The 12,014-nt window shown below is 56.1% G+C and overlaps 1 protein-coding gene across 4 annotated transcripts in view; it reads left to right on the top strand.

The window, feature by feature from the left end:
* CRISPLD2 (cysteine rich secretory protein LCCL domain containing 2) overlaps positions 1–12,014 on the top strand; it is a 68,204-nt gene that overhangs the window by 15,997 nt on the left and 40,193 nt on the right. For 2 of the 4 annotated variants that reach the window (XM_055413011.2, XM_088830658.1), the window contains exons 2-6: positions 1,036–1,350; positions 4,165–4,283; positions 6,070–6,202; positions 6,631–6,746; positions 10,002–10,102. In XM_055413011.2, coding sequence (XP_055268986.1) covers positions 1,111–1,350; positions 4,165–4,283; positions 6,070–6,202; positions 6,631–6,746; positions 10,002–10,102 — 709 coding nt within the window. In that variant the 5' untranslated portion in view covers positions 1,036–1,110. Of the gene's footprint in view, positions 1–615; positions 921–1,035; positions 1,351–4,164; positions 4,284–6,069; positions 6,203–6,630; positions 6,747–10,001; positions 10,103–12,014 lie in introns of all 4 variants that reach the window. The other 2 variants (XM_088830657.1, XM_088830656.1) reach the window with 2 other exon arrangements.

The following is a 12,014-nucleotide window of genomic DNA, read 5'->3' as shown; positions in this document are numbered from 1 at the left end:
GGGAAAAGGGCCCGGAGCCCAAAGGCAAGGACGGATCATGAAGATCCTTGATGGGCCATAAAATGATGGCGTCGGGCACCATGGATCTCAGAGGGGGTGAATCCCAACTGATGTGACCATGAGGCGTGCACCACGGCCCTGGCCCGGCACGTGTCAAGAGCTAGGGTTCCAGAAACACTCCCAAGAGGGGCTGGGAGGTCCGGAAGTCCCAGCCACCATCTTCCATCCCTTCCTTGGCCCCGTTGATGTGGCTGTTGGGTGCTAATCACCCGTATGAACCACTCACTCAGCAGCCAAGAGGGTCACCCCCGGCAGTACCCGTAACAGGCCCACTGTCAGACAGAAGCTGGCCAAGGCAGGCTGCACGCTGGACTGTTTTGGGGGGGTTTGCCAGGCAGGGACAGGGTGAGAATGGGGTACACAGGTACCCCTGGGAGGCCCTGTCACTTTCTCTGAGGGTCAAGTTAGCAGAGCATGTGGCTGGGCCCTGGGAGGCTGTGTCATAGGGTGTGATGGTTACGTACCCCGTGGAAGGACCGTGACAGGAGAAGTCTGTGCAGGGATGGGCCTGGGGGTGCCTGGCAGCCAGTTTGGGAACTGACTCTTACTTCACAGGTACTAGGAAGTTTGCTACGCCTGTTGGTTTGCGGCACATCCTTTGCTGACGTGAAATGGCTTTAGCAGTCTCTTTTGGGGGCAGGAGATGGAGTTTAATTCAGGCCATAGACTCACCGGAGCCCTGAATGAGTCCAGATGCTGACTCAGAGTGAGAGAAAAGGAGGCGCCACGAGAAGCTGAGTCTGGGAGAGACCGAGCCAGGATGTCCATGTGGCATTGGGCCGCTTGCCGTGCTGGAGGCCGTTGGCTTGAATCCCAGCTCCACCACTTCCTGCCTGCCGGACCTTGCTGGTGTAGCTTCTGTGAGCCTCAGTCTCCACATCTGCACAATGGGGAGAGAGGGGTGCCCGGTCCACTCTCTGCCATGGCAGGTTTGGCACTGACCTACTTCTCCGGCTGCCCTCTGCTTCCTTTCAGAGCACGAGAGTGCCCAGCTCTGCCTCAGGCACCCAGGCCACCCGTCACCCCTGACCTCGCTGCCAGTGTGGAGCCATGAGCTGTGTCCTGACTGGTGTTGTGCCCTTGGGGCTGGTGCTGCTGCTCTGTGGAGCCCAAGGCTTTTTCCTGCCCAACGTCACACACTTAGAGAAGCTGCTCAGCAAATACCAGCATGACCAGCCCCACTCGCGGGCGCGGAGGGCCATCCCCAGGGCGGACCAGGAGGAGATCCTCATGCTTCACAATAAGCTGCGGGGCCAGGTGTCACCGCCCGCCTCCAACATGGAGTACATGGTGAGCGCCGGGCCCGGGGGCGGCCTGACGTGGGGGCTCAGGGCAGTGGGTGGGGGTCCAGGCCCCAGGGCTCCTGGCCAGAGAGGCTCCCCTGGCTGCACCTCTCTGAGCTCAGCCCCAGCTCCCCTCCCTCGGCTCTCCCCCCAGGCCCTCCTGGGGTGGGGTCAATGAGGGTCAAGGGCTGGGCTCTGGTGAGTTGAACCCCAGCTCTGCTTCCTCCTTACCGAGTGACCTCGGCATCTCTTTAGCTGGGCTGAGCCTCAGCGTTCACTTGGCAATTGGCTGGCACGCCTGTCACACGCCCAGCACAGACGCTCAGCCCTCTTCACGTGCTCCCTCTGTCCAAACAGTGAGGGGCAGCTGAGTCTGTGAGCAGTGGGGTGTTCTGCCGGGAGGAGGAGGCTGAGCAGGGATGGTGGAGGGTCCCCTGTGCCTCGAGAAAGCCCCCGCACTTAGGAGCAGAAGGGGCGACCAGCTCCAGGTGCCCGTCCCCAGCCCCACCCCCGCGCACGTGTCTCCATGTCCAGTTTTCTCGGCCCCATGAAGTAGGCACCGTGGTTCCCCTCAGCTTTACAGACTGGCCTGGGCTCACACAGCTGGCAGAGGCAGAGGTGGGTTCTGACCTGGGTCTGCTGAGTCCGGGACCTGCGCTCTTGCTCACCTGTCCAGCTCAGTCTGAGCTCTACCCCACCCTGCTGTCCCCCTAGGTACCCCAGGCTCTTTCTCAAGCTGTTTCCATCCTCCCTGCCCATGCTGTTCTCACCTTGATTAGCAGGGCAGCCTCAGCCCTGGAGGGGGACTCCTGGCAGGAGCCTCGAGGGCCCTCTGTGCTTCTTGCCTGGCACCCAAGGCCTCCCTCCTGTCAGGAGCCCTGGTCTGTCTGGTTAGCTTGTTTCCCTTCCTCCTCTGCGGCCAGAGAGGTATCAGGGTGCTGTGTGTACAGCTCCCCTCTGCACCCCCGGCATCTGCACCCCGTCACTCCCGTATCCAGCCCTGTGCAGCCCAGGCCCTGGCCCCTCTCCTTCCTCTGGACTCAGTTGCCGCTCTCTGCTTGATCATGCTCTGACCTCAGTCACCCTCACGGTCGGGCACCTGCCCATGTGGCTGTGGGCCCCTTGGCATTGCTGTGCCTGATGAGGTGGTCCGTCACCAGGGATGAGTGGATGCCCGCCTGGGCAGAGCCTGAGCAAGACTGTCCCCTGGGGACTCCTTATGAAACCATTTCTTTTTTTTCCCTCAAGAAAATGGTCCAGGGGTTTGCTCTGAAGGGGCTGTGCCAGGTTTAGGAGGCAGAGTGGGCACCCTTTCAAAATGTTAATACGTGGGGCAGCCATGTAGAGCTCTTTAGAGTTAAAGATGGAGAGAATTAGGGTAGGTTTTTTTTTTAGGCTCCCACCATCCCCTGCCAGCAGCCTTGCCTGCCAATATCCACCCACCCAACATCAGGCGGCACTGATTGGAGAGAGTGTCTCAGACCCATGGCTTCCTGCTCAGCCCCGCGTCCTGGGGCTTTGAGCCACAGCCCTCTGAAACAGGCGCATCCCAAGAGGTGGACTGTAAAACCCCACAGAGTTAAGACACCCTATTTTGAGGTTTTACGAGTGGACAGGCTCTGGAGCCATCCTGTCTGGGTTTAGGACTTGCCCCTGGATGTTGAGGAGTGCAGTTATCTTGGTCAGAAGGAGATGTAGGACCAGAGATGGAGGCAAGGGGTGGCTCTGTGCTGGGGTCCCGTGGTTGGTGAACCAGTTTCCTGGAATGTCCCAGGGCCCTCCCTGTACAGGCTGTCAGCAAGCACCTATTGTGGGCGGGGCGGGGCCTCCCCAGGGCAAGGGGACAGCCCCTGCCTGCCAGGAGACTCTGGGAGGGGGCGGGGCAGCTGCTGGCTCACAGCCTGAGGGCTGCTGGGTGTTAGTTTCTCGAAAGAGAGAAGTGGTCTCGCTCACCTGGTTCACTGTTTTCTTTTCTGGGGAGTTATGTATGTGCCCTGGGCTGGCTGGCAGGGGAGCAGCTGGCAGAGTCTTTGTCCCAGACCCTAACTCAGGGTGGGCTTTGCCAGAGGGGAGCAGGACTGGGTGAGTTGAAGGTGTTTCTTGCTACTTAGAAAAAAAAAATTTTATCTATATGTGTGTGTGTGTGTGTGTGTATAGGGTTATATATAGGTTTCCCAGGTGGCACTGGTGGTAAAGAACCTGCCTGCCAATGCAGGAAATATAAGAGACGTGAGTTTGATCCCTGGGTCAGGAAGATCTCCCAGAGGAGGACATGGCAACCCATTCCATTGTTCTTGCCTGGAGAATCCCCATGGACAGAGGAGCCTGGCGGGCTACAGCCCATAGGGTCACAAAGAGTTGGACGTGACTGAAGCAATTTAGCATGTGTGTATATAAAGAAATATATATGTATATATATATATAAAATGGTAAAATATACATAATATAAAACTTACCATTTCAGCCATTTTAAAATGCACTGTTCAGTGGCGTAAGGTATCTTCACACCATCATACAGCTGTGACCACCATACATCTCCAGGTTATTCATCCTCCCGTTTCACAGATGCGGAGACTGAGGCTGAGAGGAGGGACTTGCCAGTTATGGGATGAGCAGGAGCTCTGAGCATCCAGGCTCCTCCAGGTTCTTTGCTGACCAGAGACCGTCGAAATGCTCGCAGAGTCCTTGAGTCCAGTGTTGGGGAAGCTGAGCCTGGTCCTTAGGGTCGTCCTGGGGCCTGAGCTGGGGGCCTCTGTGCAGTTTGAGTTCTTCCATCCACCCCTGACCCTACCTCCTGGTGCCCGTTTCTCGTCCCCTGCAGACCTGGGATGAAGAGCTGGAGAAGTCGGCAGCGGCCTGGGCCCAGGAGTGCATCTGGGAGCACGGGCCCACCGGCCTGCTGGTGTCCATTGGGCAGAACCTGGCCGTGCACTGGGGCAGGTGAGAGCTGCCGTGGCCCCCTACTTGTGACCTGGGGTCTCACGCACACTGCCGGACCTCTGAGCATCTGTTAAATGTCACCCACCGACCTTCGCCCAGGTCACTGGACTGGTTTCCTTAGAGGAAGTGGGGAAGATGTCTTCTGACAGATTAAGACTCGCTGACCATGTGCAAGGCACACGAGTTCTCTGAGCAGGGGCCCAGGGGTCGCTAGGGTTCCAGGGTCTGCTTCCATTTTCCCCCATTCATTGAAAAATTGATATGGGTTGGACAGAGCCCCTGAAAACACAGGGCAGCGTTTGCTGGCCTTCAGACCTACCATATCCAGTTTCTGAGCTCGGATTTTAACGGGACCCCAAGCCCCTGCACTCTCCTTTAGCCAGGGTTGTTCCGGGCAGGACCTGGGCAAGGGGTCATCATGGGGCTAGAGGCTTGGCTTCGTGGAGGCATAGCAACCCCGTGTTGTTTTCTGCCTTTTATCCAGTCAGTCTTATGACAGCATCACCAGAAAATGTCTGAGAGGAACCCAACCCATGGACCCGCTGACCTGGTCAGCTCTTTCTGTGTTTCTGGGCTCCTTGGCTGCATCTGGCCGACATATTTTCACATAGTTGTAACTGTGGCCAGGACAGCTATTGATTTTTTTTTCCTTCTCATATGACATCAAACAGTTTTCTAGTACATACTTGTCATGGTTATCACGTCTTAAAGGCTGCCTGTGAGCCATCAGGTTGACAGACCAGAATTTAGCCATTCCATTCTCGTAGCTGGATTTTGTTTGTTTCTTTTTCCCTCTTGGCTCATTTGAATGATTTCATTAGGAAAACTCTGAGGAGTAGGATTGATGGGTCCATGGCACAAAGGCTGTCCCCTTTCTGGATCAATATTGCTGACTCACTTTCCAGAGGAGCCCCTCATCTGAAAGCCCCTCAGCAGCTGAACGTTTTCTTTCTAAAACCGGCCCAGCCTGGCAGCAGGGCTTGTGGGACATGGACAGATGGGGTGGTGGGTAGCCTGTGGCCCTGGAGCTCTGTCACTGTCTGTGTGTCCTTCTCCGAGCTGGCCCCAAGCAGAGAGGCGCTTTCCCTGGCCAGGGCACTGACTGCCACCATTACCTGAGTCCTGACAGTAATCATTACAAGACCGCTGACTGCCCTGCTCCCCACGGTGCCCTCAGAAGTGCCCAGTTCCCCCCACATCTGTTCTGCTTATTGAAACCACTTTGTCTACACTTGCTGGTAACAGCAACCGGGGCTTGCATCTGGTTTATTTTCTTTCCCAGTGCCAGCCTGGCAGATGGGGCTGAAGAGAGGGCCAGCAGTCACCAACAAGAGGTGGGGAGGGCCTTCTAAGTGCTGGGGGTGAGGGAGGGCTCAGGTGATAGGATCCCAAATGGGAGCTTAGAGCAAGGTTTGCCCCTCTTCGTTTTTTTCTTATGCAGTAGTATCTGTGAAATATGGGATTCAGGGGCTGCATGTATTTCCCCAAATGTATATGAAAAAAATAGATAATTATTAGTATAAGAAAAGGATTCGGTGGGGCCAGATGCAGGTTTCCCATACACACAGGTGGTGTCTGGGTCACCCAGGCATACTCCTGGACTCTGAAGGAGTACAGTTCGGGTTTTTAGCACTTCTAGCAGGTGCCAGGTGGGGTGTGGGGCTGTTGGCCTGAAGGAGCGCCCCCCCTCCCCAGCTCCACCTTGGGTGGTGGTGCTGCCAGAAGGGGTCTCTGCTGTTGTGCGCATGTGGTGGCTGGAACTTAACCAGCTGCTCTGTCCCTGCAGGTATCGCTCCCCTGGCTTCCATGTGCAGTCCTGGTACGATGAGGTGAAGGACTACACCTACCCCTACCCGCACGAGTGCAGCCCTTGGTGTCCAGAGCGGTGCTCTGGGCCCATGTGTACCCACTACACCCAGGTAAGGCTGGAAGGTCAGGCGTGGTCTCAGCCCGGCCTCCAGCACTGTGGGGCCCTCCCCTAATCGGAGAACCTCTGCTTTATCATTGCCTTAATTCTTTCCCTTTAATTCAGTCCTACTCGAAGTATAACTGGCGGGTTGAGCTGTTTGCAGCTGCTTCACAAATATAGAAACTGAGAATAAGCACTAGAAACTTCTGGGGTGGTTTTCCACGGCTGGGGCATTTTCCTTATTTTGTTTTGTTGTGTTCACCTTTCTGTTTTCATTTAAACGAATGTCTGGCTCTTTCATGGGCTAGGGGGAGAATTCGGGCCTTCACCCCTTTCCCACTCACCCATGTACTGAGGGCACCTTGTGGATTCAGGCCAGATGATGTCACCCTGGTCATTTTCCCCTTGAACTTTGATGTATTGATGTCATCTTTTCAGATAGTTTGGGCCAGCACCAACAAGATCGGCTGTGCCGTGAACACCTGCCGGAGGATGAATGTCTGGGGAGATGTTTGGGAGAATGCGGTCTACCTCGTCTGCAATTATTCTCCAAAGTAAGAACAGGTGACATGGTTTTATGGGTTGGGGTGTGTTTGCTCGCCGTGGAAGACCCAACTAGACTGGCTAAAGTGGTAAAATCTCTTCATTACTTCACATAGCAAGGCATTCAGAGATTAGAGTGTTTAGGTTAGCTTAGGAGCTCAGCAGTGTCAAAGAGAACTTTCTGTCTTCTTGCAGTACTGTCCTCTCCTCATGGTCATAAGAAGGCTGCAAAACATCAGGCACCAAGTCTTCCCAAACAGAAGGGAAGAGAATGGTAGAAAAGAGTTCTCTCCTTTGGCTTTTCTCTCCGCTGGCCAACTTTCTCCTTACGTCATTGGCCAGAACCAGACTACTCATGGACAAGGGGGAACAAGACTGCCCCAGTTGGCTTTGACCAATGAACTTGTCCCAGTTGGCTTGGCAAATCGTCCTCTGGGACTACTTGAATAAGTCAGAAGCAGGAATAGCTATTGGCTGGGCAACTAGTGGAGTCCACCATAAAGATTCTTTTTCTCTGAAAATATGCAGCAAAGAGTACTCTAGTAAACAGATATTTTGCATCTTTATATTCCCCTTCCAGAGGGACCTCATCAGACCTTGTGGTCACAGTCCCTCTTGATCTTTTCAGCATCCTGATGTCATCAGTGTGTCACTTGTCCCTTTACTCATTCACCTCTGTTGCTCATGAGACAGCTATGTGCTGATTCCTGGAGAACAGCTCACCCAGTTTACAGCCTGTGGTTTGCGCACTGGCCATGGGGCTGGCCGCCATCCTAGCACTGGGCCCTGCACGCCGTGGCCCTTAAAGCATATTTTCTCAGTGACTGCATGAGGCAGGAATGACCTCATTTTTTGGGTTGGGTCAGGAGTGGCCGTGAGAAGGTGGGATGAAGAGGGAATCGCTGAGGTTGGGAGGAAAATAGAAACTCTCCATAAACCTTCCGGCATGCTAGTGGTAGCAGTGTCTCCACAGCCACAGGGATGAGGTTAGGGGTTGTGTCATCGATGGGAGGGACCAAGCCCCATGGAAGAGCAGTAAGCTGGTCAGAACTCCTGGAAGAGTGGCAGGTGGGGAGTGAGGAATCATTCAATTTGACTGTGTATTAAAAAAACACAAAACACTAGAAGATCCTACTAGAAATACCACTTCCCCCTTATTTAGCTCCTATCCCTTTCTTAAAAAAATTAATATCCTATGTATAGTAAAGTACACTAATAATCCTGAAAGTATAGCTGGTAAACTTTTACATGTGTAAACATGTATTAGTCAGCACAGGCTGCTGTAACAAAGTGGCTTCAGCAGCAGATTTCTCTCTCACAGCCCTGGAGGCCAGAAGTCCAGATCAGGGTCCAGCAGGGTGGGTTTCTGGTGAGGATTCTCTTCCCGGCTCACAGATGCTCTTCACAGACTCTCCTCCCGGCTCTTCTCTCAGTGTGTGCAGGGGGTACAGGAGAGAGATGGAGGGGAAGCTGAGCTCTCTGTCTCTTCCTATAAGGACACTAGTCCTATCGGATCAGGGTCCCCACCCTTGTGACCTCATTGAACCTCAGTCACATCCTCTGAGGCCCCATCTCCAAATGCAGCTACCCTGGGGGTTAGGGTTTTAACATATAAGTTGGGGGGTGTGCACACACGTTCAGCCCATGCATCATGTATATATAACATAGCACCCGGGTTGGAAGACGGGCCCCCAGGACGCCCGGCACCCAGCCCACGCCCACGACCATGAACTCTGAGAGTTACTGCCCCAGTCCTCTGGGGGGCATGGTTGGTCACTGAGCAAACGTGGAGCCTGCATGCGCTGCAGACTCAGCTGGGGGAGGGGAGAGCCCGGCTGGGGGTCTGATGGTCTGGAGGGCCTACTGACCCCCACCCAGTGACAGGGCAGGTGCCGGGGCGCCCCGGGTCCACCCAGTGAGGGTCCATTTGTGGGGGTCGACCCGCAGCCCTCTGTGAGTCCTGGCCAGCCTGCACATGAGGCAGATGTGCTCATCACAGCAGTGTCTGCCGCCTGCTGGGGTATGTTATTTTGCCCTCTCTGGTGCAGATTATGACAGCCCCTGTCCACCATCCTCAGTCTGACACCCACATGGCCCTGGGTGGTTCCATTCCGCTATTTTGTGCTGACCAGGAGCAAACAGTGTGTTTTCTGCAGTTTGTCCCTTGGCCAGCACTCACGGGACCCCTCCCTCCCTGGCCACCCTGGACAGCCGTCAGACCGTCACCCCATGAGGTTGCTGATTTAGCAAGCGTTCAGAGAGTGTGTCGCCGTCACCAGAGGCCAGCCCCAACGTGAGGCGTCCACACAGCCACCTCCTTCATCTCACGACCAGCCCCCAAGGTTACCCTGTGCAGAGAAGGGGGCAGAGGTTCTGGTTAGCAGGGCCTGGTCTAGCCCTGGAGCCTGCTCCTCATGGCTCGGCCACCCTTGGCCCAAGAGTGGGGCCCTGCATCTATTTCCTGAGAGGACAGCTAGTTGACTGGGGCAACCATGAAGAAAGTTCCTAGAACAGATCACAGAGACTGGCCCCCAGCCACTCGCTGCTCCAGCCTGGGCTGCCAAAGGCACCACTAGAAGGGCCTGGGAGTCCTGCTCACCACCCGTTACCCAAGCCCTGGAGAAATCCCACCAAGCAGCCTCTGGTTTTCCTGCCCTGGAAGCTTAGAGGGAGGCGGATTGGCTCCTGTGATGCCCAGAGGAACCTTGGTCCCAGCCTCGCGAGCAGAGTATGGTCAAAGCTCTGAACCTCACAGGCTGAAGTCAAATCCCAGGCCTCACACTCACTCGCTGTGTGATGTTGGGCAAGTCACTTAACATCTCTGAGCCTGTTTCCTCTCCTGATAAAGGATTGAACTCTAGCATGTCCCTCCTAGGGTGCTGGAAGGATGGAGTGAGCGGGTGGGTATGCAGTGAGAAGCCAGTAACCTCGAGGCCCTCCCTGGAACAGGCTGCCCTTCACTCATTTGAGAAATGGCTTTAAACGGAGGGTCCCAGCAGCTTCCCCACGCGTTGGCATCAGGGCTGGGGGAGGGGGCGGTGCCGCCGGGTTCAGAGTTGTGCGAGGGAGCAGCGTGGGTAGGTGGGGGCCACAGGGCAAAGGATGAGAAGGAGAAGGATGCTTTATGGCTCCTGGCTAGAGTGTTCTGTAATTCTCTAGACGTCCTCCCTGACCGTGTTGGGGCCCCCAGAGGGTCTAGAACAGAAAGAGGGGTCCCTGGGCCCTGGCATGGCAGCCCTGTGATGGTGTTTCTGGTCTGTCCTCAGGGGCAACTGGATCGGAGAAGCCCCCTACAGAACCGGCCGGCCTTGCTCTGAGTGCCCGCCCAAGTATGGTGGCGGCTGCAAGAACAACCTCTGTTACCGAGGTAGGAATCAACTTCAGAGCCCTTGGGAGCAGGCTTCCGCTCCTGTCCCTGAGTCACAGAGCCACCAACGTGAAACGGGGACGTTGGACAGTTAGGGGGAGAAATTGGCCACTTCCACCCTTGGCCTCTGCTCCCCTCCTCCACCTCCAGACTCCAGCCCACGCTCCCCTCCTCACCTCCCCATCTCCAGACTCGGGGTTCAGCCCAGCTCCCCGGGGACCCAGCTGCCCCTGGGACATCCCCCAGTGGGTGTCTCCCATGGGCGGCACTGACCAGAGGCATCCTGCCCTCTTGGTGCTCAGACTTTGGTATAAAACAGACAACAAACGAGGAATTTAAAGCAGTCCTGTGATGGATGGTCCAGGCCAGCTGTGGGCCGGGTGGGCTGTCGGAGCCCCTCCTGCTCGTCCTTGTCCCCACCAGCCCCCCACTCACCCGTGTGTATGGCTCACCCAGCCCTTACTCGTCATAAACATCTACGTTCCCCTCCCGCCTCAGCTCAGGCCCAGCCAGAGCTTTCAGGCTGTGTATTTTCCAGCGACGCCAGCATTTGTTTATTGCTGGCCATTCAGGGTGTTTCCATTTACCCCGCTCCTGTAAATAATGCACGTTTTTCATGCCTGAAGTGCTCCTCACATTTTGGACTCTTTCCTCCAACTCCATCCCGGCTGAGGCGCTGACCATGTGTCTGCGGTTGTGTTTTTACACGTGGCTGCGTCAACAGGTCCTGTGACGGCTGAGAGGGGCCTTTCAGGAGGGTTGGCATGGGCAGGCGGCAGCGGCCCTTCCCTGCTGGGGTTCGTGGGGTCAGCCCAATGGGCTCCAGGGTGAAGAGTGGAGTTCCAGCCCTCTTGGGCCAGTTATTCCCTGCTGATTCTCCCCACTGCAGTGGGGCAGTGATGGTGGGGGGAGTCCTCTGCGGGGAGAAGCAAGGGTCTGACAGTTTGGTCAGTGTGGCCCTGGGTCATGACTTACATGCAGGTAGCTGAGTCTCTGGGGGAAGCGGGGGACTCAACCCAGAGTCCAAACATGAGGCTTGCGGCTCTGGATCTTGGTGATCTGAGGCTCTTTGCTCAAACCCCTTGGTCTGTCTGCCCAGCAGCAAAATGGGCCTGGTGACTCCATCCACGACGCATCTCAGGCTCAGATGAGAGAGTCAGTGCATTTGGTGTGAACATCCTGAGTGCCTGCTGTGTGCCAGGATGTTGCTAGGTGATGGGGTGGGATGACTATGGGGACCAGTTGCAGCCCTGCCCTGGGGAACCTGATGTCCAGCGGGGTCATCGCCCCTTTCAGGGCATGATACAGGTGCCTCGGGGCTGTAGCAGGAGCCTCCACCGTGGGCCAGGTCAGGGAGGGCCTCCCGAGCAGGCAGCTGTTGAGGAAGACTGAGCCTGGTAATGAGAGAAGGGAAAGGCGTGTCCGGCAGAGAACCGCACGTGTCATGGAATGGTGCACAGGTCCTGGCAGTGCCCGCCACACGGTAGGGGACTCCCAGCATTTGTTAGGTGGAGTTTCTCCTTCTCCCCCTCTTCGCTGTCTTCGAGACAGGGTCCCCACGCCCATCCTTAGTGAAATATTTCCAGGCAGTCCCACTCCGATACCTGGATTCCTGGGACAAGCGTGGGTTTTAGAGTCTAGTACACCTGCTTGAGGGCTATCAACCCTGCACGTTCCTGCAGGGGGACCCCAGCAGGTCACTTCATCAGTCTGAGCCTCGGTCTTCCTGTGTGAGAATGGGGTGACGTGTCAGCCCCTGGAGGTAATGGGAGGGCTGAGAAGACAGGCCGACACTCGAGGCATGTCAGGCTCCAAGTCCCTGTTCAGGCGGGTCCTATGACTGCTATCTGGTCGCCCAGAGGGACAAGTCCCCTCTCAGACCCTGAGGGCTGGTTTGGGGACTGTGAGGGAA

Source organism: Moschus berezovskii, chromosome 22 (genome assembly GCF_049115385.1).
Source record: "Moschus berezovskii isolate FMDL1 chromosome 22, NW_MosBer_1.0, whole genome shotgun sequence".
In the NCBI taxonomy this organism is placed as follows: Eukaryota; Metazoa; Chordata; class Mammalia; order Artiodactyla; family Moschidae; genus Moschus; species Moschus berezovskii.
The sequence above is the reverse complement of the archived record's forward strand: the minus strand, read 5'-3'. Positions and strand labels throughout refer to the sequence as shown.